This window comes from Homalodisca vitripennis, chromosome X, assembly GCF_021130785.1.
Source record: "Homalodisca vitripennis isolate AUS2020 chromosome X, UT_GWSS_2.1, whole genome shotgun sequence".
In the NCBI taxonomy this organism is placed as follows: Eukaryota; Metazoa; Arthropoda; class Insecta; order Hemiptera; family Cicadellidae; genus Homalodisca; species Homalodisca vitripennis.
Window position 1 is genome coordinate 36772793 of NC_060215.1, and position 19810 is coordinate 36792602.

At 33.1% G+C, this 19810-nt stretch overlaps 1 protein-coding gene across 12 annotated transcripts in view; it reads right to left on the minus strand.

The window, feature by feature from the left end:
- LOC124368910 (poly(rC)-binding protein 3-like) overlaps positions 1 to 19810 on the minus strand; it is a 293457-nt gene that overhangs the window by 40468 nt on the left and 233179 nt on the right. For 9 of the 12 annotated variants that reach the window (XM_046826453.1, XM_046826451.1, XM_046826443.1 and 6 more), the window contains 5 exons: positions 19232 to 19334; positions 9554 to 9610; positions 9221 to 9337; positions 6043 to 6306; positions 1247 to 1492 (listed from right to left, as the gene is read on the minus strand). In XM_046826453.1, coding sequence (XP_046682409.1) covers positions 1247 to 1492; positions 6043 to 6306; positions 9221 to 9337; positions 9554 to 9610; positions 19232 to 19306 — 759 coding nt within the window. In that variant the 5' untranslated portion in view covers positions 19307 to 19334. The remainder of the gene's footprint in view (positions 1 to 1246; positions 1493 to 6042; positions 6307 to 9220; positions 9338 to 9553; positions 9611 to 19231; positions 19335 to 19810) is intronic. The other 3 variants (XM_046826452.1, XM_046826450.1, XM_046826449.1) reach the window with 1 other exon arrangement.

Consider the following 19810-nt stretch of genomic DNA (forward strand, 5'->3'; position numbering starts at 1 on the left):
AGCCATTAAAAACAAGCACCATGAACTGAAAACAACAAGAAGCATACACAAAATGGTGTGAGCTTTTTCATAAGTCAAGGTTAGTGCCGTGCATGCGTGGAAATATTGTACCACTTTTGACGGCAAAAAAGCAAACAGAACGTACTTCCTGAACATACCTTGTAAAAACTGTGCCAAAATACTAGGATAAATTACAATCAGAAAAAATTATGATATTTTAAACCAGAAAATAAAATGACAATGATGTTTTGAAGTAACTCTGGATTCAGTGTCAAGTTGCAAGTGATTCTACAGGATGAAGCAAAAAGTACTGTATGATTTTCTGACTGTTGGAATATAACAGAGCATAAGGCTTAAAGTTAATAAACAAGACTGTGTCACGCATTTCACATTTCAGCACACAGTAATAATCTGTATACTATAGTATAGTTGCAGTCAGAAAACAATTGAGAATGGGATAAAAAATTTTTATGTGATACCGCTGAGGAATTAAAACAGTTTGAATCATATAATTTCCTTTTTGAAAGTAGTCTAAGTAATAAAAGTTAACATTCAACCTTTATATTGTGGGCTTGATAAAGGGAAAATTGGTCAAATTTAGATATTGATATTTGTATCGTACCCAATGATCCCATGTTTATTAAACTTTTAGAACGGATTCAAAAGACTAAAATATGTACATCCTTATTGCATAGTGTTAGAAGTCCACAAAATGTTGAAAAATAAAAAAATGGTTATGATATTCAATAAAATGATAAATAATTATGGATTTCACATATCTCCTGGTTGGAATTTAAATGACATGGCAACATCATCACACTGCACAACTGTTTCCCTATCAGGGCAGATGTATGCACTACTGAATGTGATCAGGGTAATGTATACAAATGTTTCTTTATATGTCCTGTATACTTTTTGCTTTTACATACTGAACAAAAATAAAGTGATTTATTTTGCCTCAACCTGTACATGACTTTCAGATAATAATAGCAGGAAAGTAAAATTAACTTCATTATTTGATTCTTTAAAAGCCTTACTCAATTATATTTCTTTTAATAAAAAATAAACATGACTCAATTTAATGTTTTATAACTTTGGTAATTTTTGTTGAATTAATTCAGTTGTAAATGACAGCCGAGAGAGCAAGAAAATGTGTCAAGACAGACAGAGCGTTGGCGGGGCAGGTCAGGGGGGTCAGCAAGACTTGTGGCGTGGGCTGGGGCGGGGGGAGGGGGGTGCAACTTACTTCGACAGCGGCGGCCAAGTGTTGTGGGGGCAGAGCAGCTTGCAGGTGTCCGTTCTTGAGCAGTGGGTCACACAGGCCCGCAGGGGGATAGAGAGGTCCCAGGGGCAGACAGGGGCTACTTACATCCCCATGTGTGGGTACAGCGTAATTTCCCTGGATGGTGTAGGCTTGACCCCCTGCCAAGATAACAGGGCCAGCTACTGGGGGCTTGGGCCGATATGGAATTGTAGCTCCCTTTGGTGGCGACTGGAACATTCAATACATTGTGTTAATGGTCTAAATATATATAATATCAAAACTACACTTTCATTATATATGATTAAAATTAGGTTGAAATAATAAAATAAACTATTTGAGGTTGAAATAAGTAAATTGCAGTTACTGCTTTTGTAACTATTGTTTATAAAACGTTAGTCCAGAAAGTAACCTAAGTTCACCAAACACATGAAGTACTCCAGCTAAGTGTGTATCTGGCTGCACTGGTGATGGATCTTTACTATACAGGAATACTCCCCACCTCCCTGAGACAACACTCTACACACTAGTCATTCCATGAATAGAATTCCGCAAGTGTGTAGAAGGCCTGGTTCTGTAGCCAATGCTGTAGGATTCTCTTAATGGTTCTTGGGTTCTCATCTTTCAAGCATTCAGGCAGCTTCTTGGACAGCTTCATTCCAGCATAGAACGGTTTTTTTTTTTAAATAAGGCTGTTCCGTGAATAGGGAGTGTATAGTCTCCTGCTTGTCTGGGGAAGTGATTGTGCAGATGCCTTTGTTTAGGAGGATCCTTGGTTCTGCAGTGCATAATGGTCTCCAGGATGTAGTTGGAAGTCACTGTCAATAATTTCCAGCCTTGAATATATTTCTGCAGCTCTCTCTGGGCCATTATCTTTAGTGATTTCTTCTGAATAATTAGAACACAAAGAAGATTTCCATCCGAAAAACCACCCCAGACAGTTATTCCATATTGTAGGTGGCCTTCGAAGAGTGCATCGTATGCAATTTTGATGATTTCAGGACTACTGGTCTGTTTAGTTCTCTTCAGTGTGAATAGAGCCAAGCAAAGCTTAAGGCATATGATATGGCAACTTCTCCAGCTCAGCTCGTGTTATGCCAAGATGTTTAACATCGTCAGCTGCTTGGAGGCCCGGTAGTTCACTAATATGAGTTTTTTACTACCAAATTATATTTGTTAGGTTTTATTTTTATTGAGAACAAGATCATTTTTAAGTTTGTATTCTTAGGTCAAACTGAAGGCAATGAACAAGTCTATTTCTAGTTCATTTGTACCTTTATTGGCTGTGAATAGAACAGTGCCATCCACGTACAGCAGCATTTTTACAATATTCTCCTAGATGTTCTGGGAAGTCATTAATGAATAATATGAATAGGACTGATCCAAAGACTGAGCCTTGTGGAACTGACTGGCATAAGTTTAGACTGAACTATACTCATGAGACTGTTGACTGTATCCTTTAATTCCACAGTCTGACTTCGTCCCATGAGGTATCTTGTGAACCATCGGAGTGCTGTTTGTTGGATCCCGTCTTAAGATTAGTCAGTATGAGGCCATGACCTAGGCAGTCAAAAGCCTTGCTAAGGTCAAGGAGTAGAGTAGTTATGGTGTTGCCAGTTTCTATGTTAATTATTAGCTCAATAATTGCAGTAGTAATGGATTTACTAGAGATAAGACCATGCTGCTTGTCAGTTGTCAATTATTAGCTTAATAATTGCAGTAGTAGTGGATTTACTAGAGATAAGAGCATGCTGCGTATCAGTTAGTATTTTGTTACTTTTTAAATACTCCAAAAGTATAGTGATTATAATTTTTTTTAATGAATTTTGAGACTGATGAATTCTGAGATTTGGCATCTGACATATTTGTAGTTTACATGGGAAAATACCTTGCTCCATGGATATGTTTAAGATTTTAATGAGTGGGATTATTAGTTCATCTGAGCAATACTTAAGGATCTTAGTTGATATCTTGTTAATTCCTGCAGAAGTTGAGTTTTTCATAGATTTTATTGTCTTTTTCACTTCATCAGCTGAAGTTTGATGAAAATTTGAAAGTTTGTAAGACCTGCTTGAAGGTTTTGAGTTTTTGTTGATGATTTGTTATTTATGTTGTTAGCTTTAAGTGTATCATCACGGAAATGGTTAGCTATTCTCTCATTGTCTGTTATTAATTCACCACCATGCAGTATTTCTAGCTTATTTATTTCAAGGCCTACCTTTCTCTTTTTCTCACTGTTAATGATATTCCAGACAGCTTTGGAATTATTGCTGGCTTGTTGTATATATGAAGTGTTGGCTTCTTGTCTGCTCCGTTTAAGTTTGTGGTCATATGCTTTATCTTTGTTGCAGCGGCATGTTTGTCATTTGCATTTCCAGACATTAGGAATTTGTCTTGTGCATTTAAATCTTCTTTAAATGTTAAAATCTCCTGTAATTGATTTGTTTCCCTTTTCTTTTCCTCACCCGAGACTTTATCTTGGGGCATGTCCAGTCAAGTGAAAGTTGGATTGTTGCACTGAGGAGGAGGTAGGCTTCATCTACATCTTATGAAGAAAGAAGAGGATACCAGGTTTCTGTTGATGGTAGATGCTTTAGGGACGGAAGGTTATTATGGGTAAGTTGTCTTTTTTAAATGTAGGATTTTCTTCCAGTCTCCTTAGATATGTTCAGTGAACAAAATTGTCCAGTGTGGTTCAAGAGTTCCGTCGTAACAACCTCCACAATTATGTAACCCTCCTCCAAATCTGAACATACAATGTCAATTGAGGATACCGAAGTCTCAGTAATTCTCGTAGGTAGGAAGTCAACTCCGTGGATGTTATATCCCTTTAGTAGTTCGTTTAGTGCTTTCTGATTTCTTTAAAGATCCTCTAAGTTGCCAATATTTATGTAACCCATTAAAAGTTTGTTAGCGCTTGAGAATAGAAGTTTGTCAAGGACTTCAGGTATGACATGGAGTGTAGTGTCCAGGCTGGAACCTGATGTTCTATACACTCCCAATATGCCCACCCAATATCATGCTTCTGAATTTTTCATTTCATTTCACCCCTCCATAAATGCTTTTTCATGGACAGGCTTATTTTTATGGCTGAGACTTCGCTTGTAATCTCAATATTGTCCCGGACTTTTTATTGTATAAGTAAGATCATCTTAAAAGGTAGATTGAGATAAACAGGCGAATTATAGAGAAAAGCTAGTCCACCATCATGACTAGTGCCTTAACATGACCAGATTAATACAGAAAATAAGATAGAAAGTGTTGATTTATATACAAAATAATAAAATTTATAGTAATTTAATTTTCAGTGACAATCAGGTTATACTCTGTATAAGGATTATTATTTATGAGGTTAGTTTCTGAGCACAGTATTAAACTTCTTCGGGTTTTCTATTTTTAATTGTATTATTTCAATACATGTATTGTAACTGAATTGATAATTGATAAATAAAAAAACAGATAAGAATTTAGGAATTTTAAAAGTATAACATCTGATTGTGTTGAAACGTGTTAATGAACCAATCAAGAAACATATATTGATTTTAATAAACCATTACATTAAGCAAACAGAACCAAGGATTTGATTATATATATATTTATATATAAGTCAAATAGTGCTCTATTGATGTATATATATAGTTCAAGTCCTGGCGGAGCAAGTACTTTTTGTGATTCAATTTTGTGATTCAATGTTTATTAAAAATTATATATATATATATATATATATATATATATATATATATATATCAATAGAGCACTATTTGACTTATTGTTTTATTTCATATTATAAAGAATGCATATGTGAAGAAACTAGGAAATATAGTAATTATCATCATAGATCCCATTCAAGGAGAATGGGTGGGTAAATGAGAATGGTTTCTCATAGTTTTCTAGAAGGATTGCAGATGCTTCTAGGCATCATTCAGAAACTCCCAATTGCAGTAGATTTGTGTTGGGTTTACAAGTGTCATCAGCCTACTCATCTATGATTGCCTATATAGCTGAGAGGAGTTTACTTACTGATATCTGCAGGAGTATTAAAAGTACAGTGTCCGACCCTAGATACTGCTCACTTACTCTCTTTACTGCTAAATACTTTGTACATTTGACTGGAGTATCATCATTTATAGTCTTTTGACAAGAGATATAGTCCAAAGAGACAGGGAACTTTAACACATTCGTTGGTGAGTACCAATCAGTATTCTGTGGTCTATATGCAGAGCATTTAAGGTGATATTAATGAATATTACAAGAACAGCAAACAAGATTATTTTAACTGCTGTAGATCATTTCTGTAAACTCAGCACATGACTTGGGAACGACAAGTTTCAAGAAATACAAATGTATGCAGAATAAAATACTAATCATATAAAACACATTTGTGAACACCATTATTCTAAACTGAGACAGGAAAAGTTTCACTAACTTGTATCTACATATATAATAAGAAAGAAAAATACACTTATTATAAGAACTACTCAATATTTTCACTGCTCAACGACAGGGAGCTGATTAGTCTGTTTTCAAAACAGCAAAATTTTCTAAATAACCCCAGACATTGGATAAAATTACAACTGGAATAATGTGTGTTTACTATATGCTAATAGCAGTTGCTAATGTTAACTTCCAACTATAAATGCCTTATACAAAAATTACATTCAGCCGTACATTAAGAAAATTATTACATATATGTAATTAAATTATTAAGCCTCAGTACTTATTGATAATTATTCATTCAATTTATTTCCGAGTTGAGAAAATAGAAATGAATGTAAGATCACCTCGAGCATGACACAGCAGATGTGGAAGATGCACTGTGTGATGGCATCGCTGGTGCCAGTGATTGTGACAGCTCTCTCGGTGCTGTTAGGCAGCATATCACTAGCCACCTGGATACTGGCCCCAGTCACCTCTCTGATTTCCTTGATCTTGGAACCACCCTTGCCTATCAGGGATCCACACTGCGACGCTGGAACGATCAACCGCAGAGTGATGGGGGGCCGGGGACCGCCACCTCCCCCACCACCATTTTGCAGCTCCTGGAACTGCACAGCAGTTTCATTAGTTCATCAGTAATAAGATCAGCACAAATCCACAGTTCGTCTCAAGAACAGCTGACAAATTCACCTAGAACTCGTGAAAGTATACATGAAAAATGATCAGTAATATAAAAGTGATATATATAGAGAGCTCATACATTTTTGTTATTTTAATGTTATTCAGTTTGCTAATGACTTTATCTATTATGTGCATAGTTTGCCTATTATTGTGTATACGAGTCCACCATGTGACCCTCTGTAATATACTTTGGAATATACAACCGTGTCAGTAGCTGTTTATATTAGCTTATATGATGGGGCATTCAGCATTCACTGCCTACTCTGGCAGGTATCTATCTTGCCAACAGCAACATAGCATTAGGAGGAGGTCATTTATGTTGGTAACTGCCACATTTATAGAAGATAAGATAAAAATGGGCAGACAATGGCAAACCAGTCACACCAGCTACAACATAGCAATTGTAGGAATATGCCAACTGTACTGGTAACAGGTCTTGTCTACCACAACAATGACTTCTGTAGCTGGAACGTTACATATTGTAATCTTCCAGCTGTATCGGTAACCGAACAAGAAACAAACTGTCTTTCCCAGGGCTAAATAAATCCTGAATATTTAAACTAAAGTTCAACATTAAAGGCATGTTTCTTTAACCCATTGCACATCACTGAAGAAATATCTCATCATGCAGTAGTTGGGCTTAACGACCACAGTTGTAAAGCTCAGGTGACAAAAGTGATCTATTTTTAATTTTACCTCCCAATAGTTCTAATAACATCTTGTACACAGTGTGAGCGTCACAAAGGAATGTGTTTAACCAATGGCCTTCCTTTAGTTTTCTCAAACATGTTTGTACACATTCTATAAAGCGGAGTTGTATGTAGAAGTTGAAGAATCAGCTCAGTTTATTCTCCGTTATGTAGCGCTACTGATCTATTGTTTTCCTCAGCTGTCTTTAGAACAGTAATTAGTTTCAAATTTTGACTGTACCAGTTGTGTGTATTATCATTTGCTGTTAATAGTAATATTATAAATAATGATAATATGAACATCAGACAGCTCGATGCAGTGTGGCATTATTGTTCTGTCGCTGACATATAAATTAACTCACACCCACTGGGACACGTGCGGCAAAGAAATCAATCCGTAATGGGTTCATGATGAGGGCTTGAGTAAATAAAGTGTGAGTACCTTATAAGATTATTCTTCATAATAGCATTGGTTGATATTCTGGCACTCCAGGAAACCACATAGAAAACTGAATAAAGAGCATAAGAGGCAAAATTCATGGATATACACTTTTAGAATCCCTTGGTCACAGAACTTGCAATGAAAAATTAATGTGGCTGTTTAATAGTTATGAAATGCTTAGTCAAAAATGAATGTGGCAGACAGACTAAATAACAATATTAGAGGGAACGTGCCCATATACAAGTTTAGGACACGCCTACGACACACTGTAGTGTCTATCTATTCATGAATACACAATTCTGTTTCTACTAAACATACATAGACTTTCCGTTATTAGATCCAACAGTTTGTGTGTAGTAAAAAAATTCATCATAGACTTTCCAATAGTAGATCCAACACTTTGTGTGTGGCAAAAAATTTCATCATATGAATTTTAGTTTCCAGCATTTAAATAGAACAAAATTAACACATTTGGTTCATTTAATATTTTTACAGAAATATATTAGGGTTACACATAGATTTTTTGTTTAGCCCAATATATTATATTAAGCTATACTATTAAAACCTTACAGAAAAATACAAATTTTTATTTGAATATTATGATCAATAGAAGGAATTAAAGATAACAAAAGAGGGTAACATACTGCAAACTTATTAATTTATTCAAAGCATGAGAGTAAAAACAAATGTATTATAATATACTATAATTACAATCATTTAGGGAAGAAATAATTATTAACAGATGAAAACGCAATTTTATAAAGATGTCAGAGCCAGTGCAGTTTTTTTTAGTAGAGATACAGTAAAAATAGTGCATGAAGAATTAATAGCCCTCTCAGATTATAATTTACTGCCATAATTTATTCAACAAATTCCATTTGATGATGCAGCAAAGACTCCTTTTAAGTTATTTCTGTCTTTTGTTTCTGAAATTTACCTGCCAAAATAGAACTGTCAGGTGTTAAATAGAATGGAACTAATTTGCTTCTGTCAGAACATTTGGCACCTAGTTCAGCTTATTTTTTCACTTTTTTATGTCTTCTAATTTAAAACACTTCCATTCAAGTGTTCAAAACAACATCTATTCTAAGAGAGCCGACAAAAGAGATACTGTCACATTTTGTTACCACCGCGAATGTAGTTTAAATTATGGGTTTGCTTCACACAATTTTATTAATGTACTGAATTAATTCAAATAAAATTTCCACATATTTTAACATAATTGAAAACCAGTACTTAATCTGGGTTGCATAACTTGAACTTCTTTTTCTTACCAAAGAACACAAAGACTATCATTGCCCGATAATTTGTACCTTAACCACTCATTAGGTCTATAAATCTTATATATTTATCTCTTGATTTGTAACTATTTAACTTAAAATGAAATAAACCCCAGTAAATGAAAACAATTTAAATAATTATTGCTTATCAGTGCTGTAACAAACAAATATTACAAAAGTATTAAAAAGCTCTAGATTATATATAATTACAGATGACACATTTCAGGTATAAAAGTAATTTAAAAACAACAAAATTTTAAATTTTGAATAACTCATTGTGATACTCAAGTGACTTGGCTAATTTATTTAAAGTTTATTTAGATAATTGCCAAAATAGGGCAGATCTTTACATTTAATTCTTATTAAAACAATACTTCATGTCCTAAAAATGGACTAGATATATGATCTATAACATAAAATAAATGAATACCTCTTCAAACTTCTTGCAGATCAAGGAAAATGCCTTGAAGATAGCACTAGTAGGTCCAGTAACAGTTACTATACGTTCTGGACATGAACCATCAGATATGTTGATCTTGGCCCCAGACTAGAGTAAACAAAAACACTGTTAACACTGGCACAGAACACACAAACAGTCCACACTCATTCATGATCAGGACTACAAACAATTTTCATTTTTATTCAACATATTTTAAATCTCAGAAATAAAATCAGCAATGCAGGTTTAATTGAGAAAAATCTAATAACATAGTTTTATTAAAATAATATTAATTTAAACACTGAAACAAGTAACAATACTTACTTCTTCTCTAAACCTCTTCACAATTTCTCCTTTCTTGCCAATAATACTGCCAACTTCCTGTAACAAAAAACCTAATTTATAAAGGAACTAAATTTGCATAGTTATTTTTATCAAAGCACATTCTTAATTAGCCCACGTGTGGCCTCCAAAATTATATTTGAAATCAATTACAATGTGAAGTAACTTATCACATAACAAAAGTAGAATGAAGTTTGACACAAAATGAAGCGATGTCAGGGTTAGAAAAGTTAGACTGGAGGCGAGTGAAACAACCCAACTCTGGATGTTTGTGATCTCGATCTGCTTGCTATGAGATTTGGCCAATCTAACGACAAGCCTCAAACTTTGCATACTAAATGATAGTTTAGAGGAACATGGTGTGCTTGATACTTAATGTCTTGCTGAAACATTCCACCATTATTATAATGAACCACTCATTAATAAGTCAATTCAACAAATTAATCAAGCTTAAAAATTATAAATTTTGTACCAGAAAACACAAATCTTGTATAAAATTTGATTTTAAATAAACCGTGTTCTTTGAGTTAATGGTTCCCAACTTTACACATTGAACTCACTCATCCCCAAACTCTGCTGAATCTTTCCATTTCTTTGATGTGATAACACTTCAGTTAATTAGACAAATTACATTAGCTACTCAAACATTCAATGTTCAGAAAGATACATTTTTCACCCCAACAGAAAAATATTCATTTTTCCTATTTTAGAAACAACTTCAATACATACAAATAAAATTTAAATCTAAAGTACTGTTGATTGTGTCATCCTCTGATCCAAATGAGGTTAATGTTGTTTAGTTGGAGTTCAATACTAGATCTCAACTAAATTACATTTTAGGAGATCTACAAGTCCAGAGTCACAACATAATTCAGGTTAACTGACAAAAACATCATTTTGCAAACTAATACTCAAACTAGTCATCTAAATCATTTTATATTTTATGGTTGGTTTACACAGGCATTCCAAACTAAATTAACATTTGAGAAAACTAACGTTTCATTTGAAAACTAACTAAGGAATGATAATAAGTTCAGCATTGAATAAAAAATATTAAGGAATGAATAACAATTTTTCTGGTATTCAAAGTCAACTAATGTGTATTTAATATTATTTCATATGAAAGTCCAATTAATACATAAATTATAACAAGAATGCACATTTATGTTATTTCATGTCATGTGACAATCATCATTTGCCAAATCTCAATAGAAGATAAATTTAATATCACAACTAACCATGTATATGTTGTATCAATAACCATCATCGTTCTGTTCTACTGCTATTTTTGGTCAAATTATAACTCTCCAATGTTTTTAATATAGTATATTTATGTCAAAGTTATCCAAAACATAATCAGTTTATACTTAAAAACCCAATTAAACCCCATTATTGTTTGACATTTATAAAAAATTCAAACAATCTGCAGACAAAGTGAAAGTCTTGTACATTAACTTGAAAAACATACAACTTTAGAGTTTCAGTGCTTTGGTTAAACCCCATTTTACAAGTGTGAATAGATCTTGATGTGGTTAAAAATTAAGTGTACAGTATCATAAATATAAATAAAAAATGGACAGCTGATATCTTTTCTATAGTTTACAACATAACACCGGTTGGCATTATACGTCACAGGTGTTAAGACAAAGAGTAATAGGATAAAAGTTAACATACTGCTCAATTGTTCACACAACAGGCAAGTGGCATGTTGTTACAGGTTAGTGTGCTAGGCGCATAGTGCACTGTCCTGCTAAATATATAGTAGGATAGTTGGCACTAGTGGACAATCCTAGTGTTTAAATGTTACTGGGTGGGGACACTGCACTGTTAACTAACGAGTACAAAATTTAGACATGCTCGTTTGCCACTTTATACCAATACTGATTTGGGAACTATATAACAAGCGAAACAGATCACACTGGTTTTTCTGTTCAACTGATGACCCTTGTCATCGTAGGAGAAGAACTGTTTGCTATTGATGATTCTACCCTCTCACACTAACCTAAAGTAGAAACAATTCTGACCAACATGATTTTTCCCCTACATTCAATATTTTTTCCTGGTTCCCAATGCTAATAGAAGTTCCTAAACATTCGCTGGCCTGAAACACTGCTTTAAACATGTTTACTCATAGTGATTTAGTTACTAATGTTTCTATAAGGTTTGGAAAGATAAAAATCTGAGAATTAGAGCAGCACAGTTAAATTACTGTGGCCAGATTATTATTTATTATCTAATCTTAGATTTACATTTCATTGGCACTGAACTTCAATTTTCAAGAATTGTATTCAAACTAAAAATTTAAATATTCAAAACTTTGATTCAAGAGACTACACAATTTTTAACATGTAATCAAAATATATTCATGATTAAAAATCAACATCCATAAAAATTCACTATGGAATATTGAAGTCAATATAAAATATGGAGTGTAAAAGGAGAATGAGAAACAGTGGTGGGGGAAGCCTTACTGAGGAAGGCTGTAACTGGAGATAGGCACTACTAATGCAATAACCAGCACTAGTAGGATTTCCCTACTGGAATGCTGAAGGTAGTCTCCATTCGTGCACATTCATGTCCACACGTGCTACTGTAGGTGTGTCAGGTTACAGGATACCCACCCCCTGCACTTAACTACAGGGATTACAGGCAGATCTTCGGTGTTTCATAGACTAGTGTGCTGAGTGCCACAGAGAGATACCGTGAACAAACATTTTAAATTGATCTTCACAAGTTGAATAACAACTTATTCCCTTAATGACAACTCAATATCAAACAATTAAGTTCGTTAGTACACTAAGAAACAAAGACTGTATTACAAAAAATTAACAAAACGTGTTAAAGCATTTAATGTTTGGACTATGGTTCTGCCTAGAACATTGATATATCAATTATTTATGTGTAGTAAGTTGGTTCTATCATCAGCGAATCTGTGGGGATTATTGCATTTGCTCTCTCTCAATTCTACCCTGTGTAGTAGAGTCCCTAGGAAATTAATTTTATTTATTGCCATTCTCTTGTATCTGATGAGTTACCCTGAAGTAGAGTCCCTAGAAAATTAATTTTTTTATTACTATTCTCTTCTATCTGATGAGTATTTAACTAAACTATAACCACCAAGTACCAAGTATTATGAGAGAAACATACTGGGGAGTAGAAAATGAATTAACAATTGTGAAAATAATACTATTAGAATTTTACAACAGGCTAAGGAGAAATACAGCAAAGTGATGGTACATTTTTGTAGTAAAAAAAAAACATTGGCAATTTCAAATCTCATAAATAATATAAATAAATAACATGGTTATGTTACAAAACAAACAAAACTCAAGTATAAAAATATAATAACCTTGTAAAGATTAAAAAGAGAGATTACATCAGGCAGGGGAGGGAAAACTTTTTATGCCAGGACCGATCTGGGACCATTAATTCTTTGTGAGGGCGACATGAGACAAGTTTGTCGAAACTACAAGACGGTAATGGGCGACGTTTGGGGGGAGGCCCAGACAGCTGTTGTCAACTTTGTAATTGGTGATGTAGAAGTGACATAACGACTGTGACTGTGATGCTCGACTTGACATCATATCTCACACCTCTTTTTGTTTATTTATATAGCGCAATACAGGTATATTTCCAAATAAATTATTGCACTTTATATATTTATAGAGAAACATATTTATTCTATTATTATAATTCATACAAGTATTCATCTCTAAAATTGAACACAAACGTTATGGTACATTTTTAAACATAATACTGTATGGAAAGTATCTTCTCTGAGAAATAACCACACTGATCTTCGTGACAGATCAGTTTATTTCTTACACTTCTTTATTGAGAGAGCATACTGACTTTAAACTAGTAAATCAGATATTAATCAATAAAATGTATTGATCCGATCCAGATTAAAAAGTTTACTATACTTGGCTCTTCATTTAAACACAGATTAAATATTATCAAGTTATTAGAATTTTCTTACAGCACACGCTCTTTCTTGATCATCTAAACATACATTTCTGAAGACTTCTTTATGAAGTAGGTAGTTTAAGAATTATCTGCCAATGTGAATTAAAATACCTGATGCTCCACAAAGGAATGGATTGAGATGGAGGAGAATGAGAGGATAATATCATCGGAAACTTTTCTAGACAGCTGAAATGAAATGGTAACCACGTGCCTATAAAGGATGGTGCACAATAATCTGGAATGAACACAATAAATCCATGACCAAAGGGCAATTTTAAGAAACCAACAATCTTGGCAATAACAGGGACAATTCATATTTAAAGTTTTTATCATTTCTAAAGTGTTAATTGTTTAGTAAAGCTTTACAGATATGTCTAAGATACATTTTAACTGTCAATAATTAAATTAAAATTGCCATTATGATTAACTTGCTTAATGACATTAGACATTGTATTGTAGTTTTCACATGACTACCAAGTTCTGGTTTCTTGTAAATTTTAGTTTAGATCTTGGACATTGTTTAGATCACTATAATTTTTATACAAATCTAAAACCAATTTTTAAAGAATGTTCTTTTTGTGTGGTTAATAACATTTTAACACTTTAATGTATTATTAATTGTGACATTGAATCAACATGCCTAGGGCTTTAAAAAAAATTAACTTCATACATGAAAATTATAAGGAATTTAATACTTAGAAATCATGAATAACAGTGTTAAGAATAATAAAACATAAAAAGATCCTCTGCAGACACCAAGAAATTAAGATTTGAACCAAATTCACAAACATCACAATTTCCATAGGGTCACTCACGTTTCAGCATTTTATTACAAATCAATGTTCAATGTTGTAACTCTTGTAATCCGGAAAAAATTAGATTTGTACTATGTTGTATATATCGCAACAATTATATATGAAAATGTAATCAAACTCATTATACATGGCTCTGAATGAATTCAAAAAATTGTAAATTTCAAAAAATAAGAAACAAAATATCAAGGTATTTGATCAAAATCAATTTTTTTGCTTTCTTATGACAAGTCAAGAGCATGCCTAGCGAGGGACAGGGGAAGCAAAATTATAATAAATGGTTATTAAATTTTGTTGCTGGAATTTATCAAAATACTATTTTAATAATCCACAAATGCTTACACTATTGAAAATTATTAAATTAGGGCAATCTTCTAGAAGGGTCTCCACTCTCACTTTCTGTCTAGTGAGTTCCGTTGCACTATATAAACTGAGTCACCCACCGCTACCTGATCAGTATTTTAGTTTAACTGTTGATGTTTACTTAGTGTTTTTATTAACAACAAATTGTTCTAATTTATTCTAGTTATAGTTTATTAATTTATTTACATTTGAAGAGCGCTGAGGCTGCTTAAATGGATATAAGAAACTGGTTCCAAAAAGGAAATAAGTAATTTCTCAATTTGTTTAGAAAATACAATTTTGAACTAAAACTTTGCTTATACTAACATGTTACTTTTATTTGTATGAATATATTAATATATAGAAACTAAGTAGGAACTGGGATGATTAAGTTTATATTTGATCAAAGCATTTTATTTTGGCTACCATGGGTGTTAGTTAATAATGGTTTGTAATTTTTGTACCTGACGTCCATTTCTATACTTTTAGTCAAATAACCTCTCAAACGGAAAAAGGATCAAAATGACAATATTGGAAGTGGAAACAGTGATGATGATGAAGATGGAACTAAACTAACCAAACCATCGGATTCTGTGTAATTATGCAATAAGGATCTAGTAATTCTTCACCTCTACGCGTAGCTGTTCCAGGAACATCTAAAACGATTGAAGAATACAATGGCTATCATGAAAATTACATTTGTTGTTATGTTGGTCATGCCTTTAAGTTGCCATCAGAAAAAAAGGAATTGCTTATAAATGCCTGGCTCCCACCATAAAATATGATTTTGGTTCTGATGCCAGCTATTTAAAAATAATATCTAACCACCACTGGTTAGATATTCCTTGGTTGGCCTAAGGCCTACTCAAGTCTTTTGAAATGTGCTCTATGTATGCACTGTGTAATTGTTCCTCCTAGTATTGCTACAGTTAATGAAATTTTGGGGTCATTCATGGTAAGGTCATACATAAAGTTTAAAAATATACTTAAAGATTGTAGAAAACACATCGGCGGTCACTACCACAAAACTTTAACAGCTGCTGTAAACGCTTTCCTTGAAAATGTTCCAGTTGATGTACATCAAATTGCTGTCATCAATTATTTCTTGTATCATACTTTGTGGAACTCATGATTTTCCACTTAGGAAATGAAGGAAATCAGGGTTTTTTATTTGATATTTTAAGTTTGAGAATTATCTCTGGTGATAAGAAACTAAAGAGTCACTTGAATAAGATGTCAAAAAATTCAGTGTACACTTCACCAAAAATTCAAAATGAGATTATAAGAATATGTGGTGAAGTTACCAAAGACACATGTAAGCAACCAAAAGCTAACAACGATGTAATGGCCATTGATATAGGATATATCACTGGAAAAGAACAGCTTTCTATTGGATTGAGGTTTTATGATGAGAATTAATAAAAAATCAGAGAGAAATTTGTAGGCTATGCTGAGCTGAAATCTCAAGAAGTCCCTAACATCGCTAGTGTAATTCAGAGTTTTTTTGTTGATTGGAATCTTTCAGTAGAGAACTGTGTTGGATTTTGATTTAATGGATGTACACAATGGCTGGAAAGAAGGTGGTGTACAGGCCATTTTGAACAATAAGTACAAAACATCTTTATTTTTCCACTGCACAAGCCACAAACTAAATCTTGTGGTCAATGATACTACTATACTACCAGAAATAAGAAACTCAATTGCAACAGTTAAGGATACAATATTCTAATTTCGTGAGGAATTCAGTTCTAAACCCATAAAGACTGTAAGACCAGATGGTCTGAGAAATACAAGAGCATTAGAGATTTTTCAGTCAGCTCCCTTGAAATAGTCAGAACATCTCTCAGTTGTAGGGAACTTATACTATAAGAAAATGTGCCAATCAACTGCACTGTGCAGTTACTAAACTAATTTCCATTGTAGGTTTAGTCATGATTGCAAAGTAATCTGCGATTTTTTAACCCATTGTGCACATTCTACAAAGTAAAAAAATTGGATTTGACTGGTGAGGAAACATTGTTGAAATCTTTGATACAATAAATCTAACGACCACCAATTGATCAATGGTCCCAACATGGAAATTTATAATCAAAATTCAATTTTTTCACTTATCACAATACTTGCTCCTATATTGATGAATCAAAATAACTAGGTTGAAGATAGTAAGAATATATAGGAAAGTATGTAAAACATAGTATAATACAACAAATTAATATGTTAAATCAATAAATTATGTCAACTGAAACTGTTGAATTGTCTCATCCTAAAAATATGGACTACATTTTTTAAAATTGTATGGACTAAATTTTTTTACAAATTGTATCACCTGTTTTATTTCCTAGAAATATAATTAATCTCAAAATAAAACTTATGAGGTGCTCATCATCCGATACAGACAAAATGTTTAACCTCTTCTGAGTTCTAAAGTATTTGTAAATTAATTGAATGTGAAATTGTTTTAAATCTAACTCTGTGATAAACAATACTGACAAAATGAACAATCTGATACATATCAATTACCGCAGAATTTGTAAACATCCAGTTAAACAATAGCGTTCACAAACAAGTAAACAATTAATAACATGAAACGTATTTACCAGACTTCATATTTGTATTTCCTTCAATTATTGAATTAATTGAAAAATGGAATTGTGGCAACAAACCCTTTCTTTCTTCTCAGGGCAGCTGGGGAGATTGAATTAAAAACCTAAGCCAGATTTGAGGTACAGTAGTATGTAAAGGTATAACAGTTATCCATCAAATCTGTAAGCAGTAATGACGAAAACAATTATGTTTGAATCACATCATCATATTAAAAGAGATAAAATTCCTTATATCAAAAGCCATCAGCATGATATTCTTTTTTACTTATTCTCTGTCAACAAACCTGAATTACAATATTTTCTCTTAACTTGATCGTTAAAACTTTGTGTACTATGGTACACTATTACTACTATTTAAAATGTTAGTGTCAGATTTGGGAATAAATTTAAAGAAATTTAGATTTGATAGGAAGAATTCAAACTTCTTTTAAAGGAATTTAAATGTTTAAAAATCTGTTATTTTGTTCTTGTTATTCTGTTTTCATTTGATATGGTAGGTAAATTATGTTTATTTGCGGATGACACCCTCTATCACCAACATCTAACAATTGGTTAGAATTTGAATTAAAAGCTCACGTATGATCAAATATCTTAATTTAGTGGTTTTCTCTTAAGACAATAGGAAACAAATTTGATTAAATGCCAAATAAATAATACGGCCAAACTCATCTTTTTTGTTTTTTCGTTGGGTGAGTCTACTATCAACCGATATTCTTTCATAATAGCTCTTGGAATTTACATAAATAAAAACTTAAGATTTACTTATAATATCATATTGGTAGGCAAAAAGGTAAGACCCAAAATGAAAAAAAAATCATTTCTTCAACTCTGAACACTAAAAGCTTATTACTATCAACTTATTATAGACTAATTTACTGGAATTATTATGGGCTGCATCTCCACATGTGCTCCTGTGGGCCATGAATCTCCCGATCATACCACAATTTTTTTATTATGTTCAAAGAAAATAATACAATGACATTCACATCAATCTGTACACAGCAAACCGGTTCACTTTGAACTATCAGTCTGAATTGGATATCCTTGTGTATCATTAATGATTTGGTCTCTTGCCTGTCAATCATTATAACAATCAAGTATGATGGATGTTTTGTAGACCCTACAAAAAGTTTACTAGAAGTAAACCCCCAATGGAAGTAGTTTACTCCTTCGTGTCCTAGTCGGCACACTTAACAACTGTGTTTTTCATCTCTTTCCAAATTTTTTGCTAGAGAATTGTGATTCCAACAATGAGATTGGTGCCAAACTGCAGTTAGCTTCTTGACTTGATTACCAAGAACACGAATTTCCAAGTTATTACAAAAAGTAGCTAGGTCAGTTAGGGAAATAAAAGAATTGTTAACCAAAAACTAGACCCAGCAGGGATCACTTTTAGCTGGTTTATATCTTCCAGTTGAACCTACCACTGGGCACAGCAAAAACTGATGTATCACTTAAATCTAGACAAACTTACGGATGTCTAGGAGTGGCACTCACTAACCGCGAATGTTGAGATTCTGGGGTGCCAAGGGTAATTTGATAGGTCTAATCTACTGCGGGAGATGACTGTAGAAGTTTGTGGAGATCGTTCTCTAAGTATCAGAGGTTCTTGCTAGCTTTAACAAGGGTGTGCCAACCCCTGCCTGCTATGACTGGAAAGACTGGTTCAGAGCTGGCCTCCCCTTCTTCCGGAGGGACATGACTTTGAGATTAGTATCCTAATTCTTCCTCATGGATCTCGATAGGAGGTGGCCCCTACTCCCTAACCTTTCCCATCCTGAATATCATGTCACTCCGGAAGCAGCGCTAAGGTTCTTACAGGACTAAGTGCAATTTATAAGCTTCTTGTCCTACGAGAACAAAAAACCCAAAAACTAATCTAAAAGCTTTTCAATGCCAGCTCTTTGTAGAGAAGATATCATGCCAGGAATACTTGCCTTGCCCTGCATGATGAGGCGGATGGTCAGGGTGACGTTAGGGTCATCACTTGGGAATGTCTTGTCAGTCTCCATATTGTTGGTAGGTAATCACTCAATCAGGCTGCAACAGTAACAAACCACTTAGTGAGAAACTCTCCACAATCATATAAAACATACAGTACATATTCATTAATATGTTTTGATATACTTTATTACCTCCCATAACAGTAATATTTCCAATTCATAAATATTATTATGGTTTATCAAGAATTGGACTTGTTATAGGTTTTTAATTTATTTACATTACGACATAATTAATGTGGTATCTTACAATCAGTTTGAAATGGTAGAACTACACATCCTAATATATAAATACCTTTCTAGTAAACATTCACATAGAAAATACTATTAAAATTTTACCAAAAAAGACTGGACATACTTTAAAACATTGTGATTAAATAACAAGAGATAACGTAACGTATGTTTAGAAATGCTGAAAGTATCAAGCCTTTTGAATGCCTTAACTAATATTTTAAAATTTGAATCCTGAGGGGCAGATACCAGTCCTAGAAATGTCTTTACTTGTAAAAAACAATG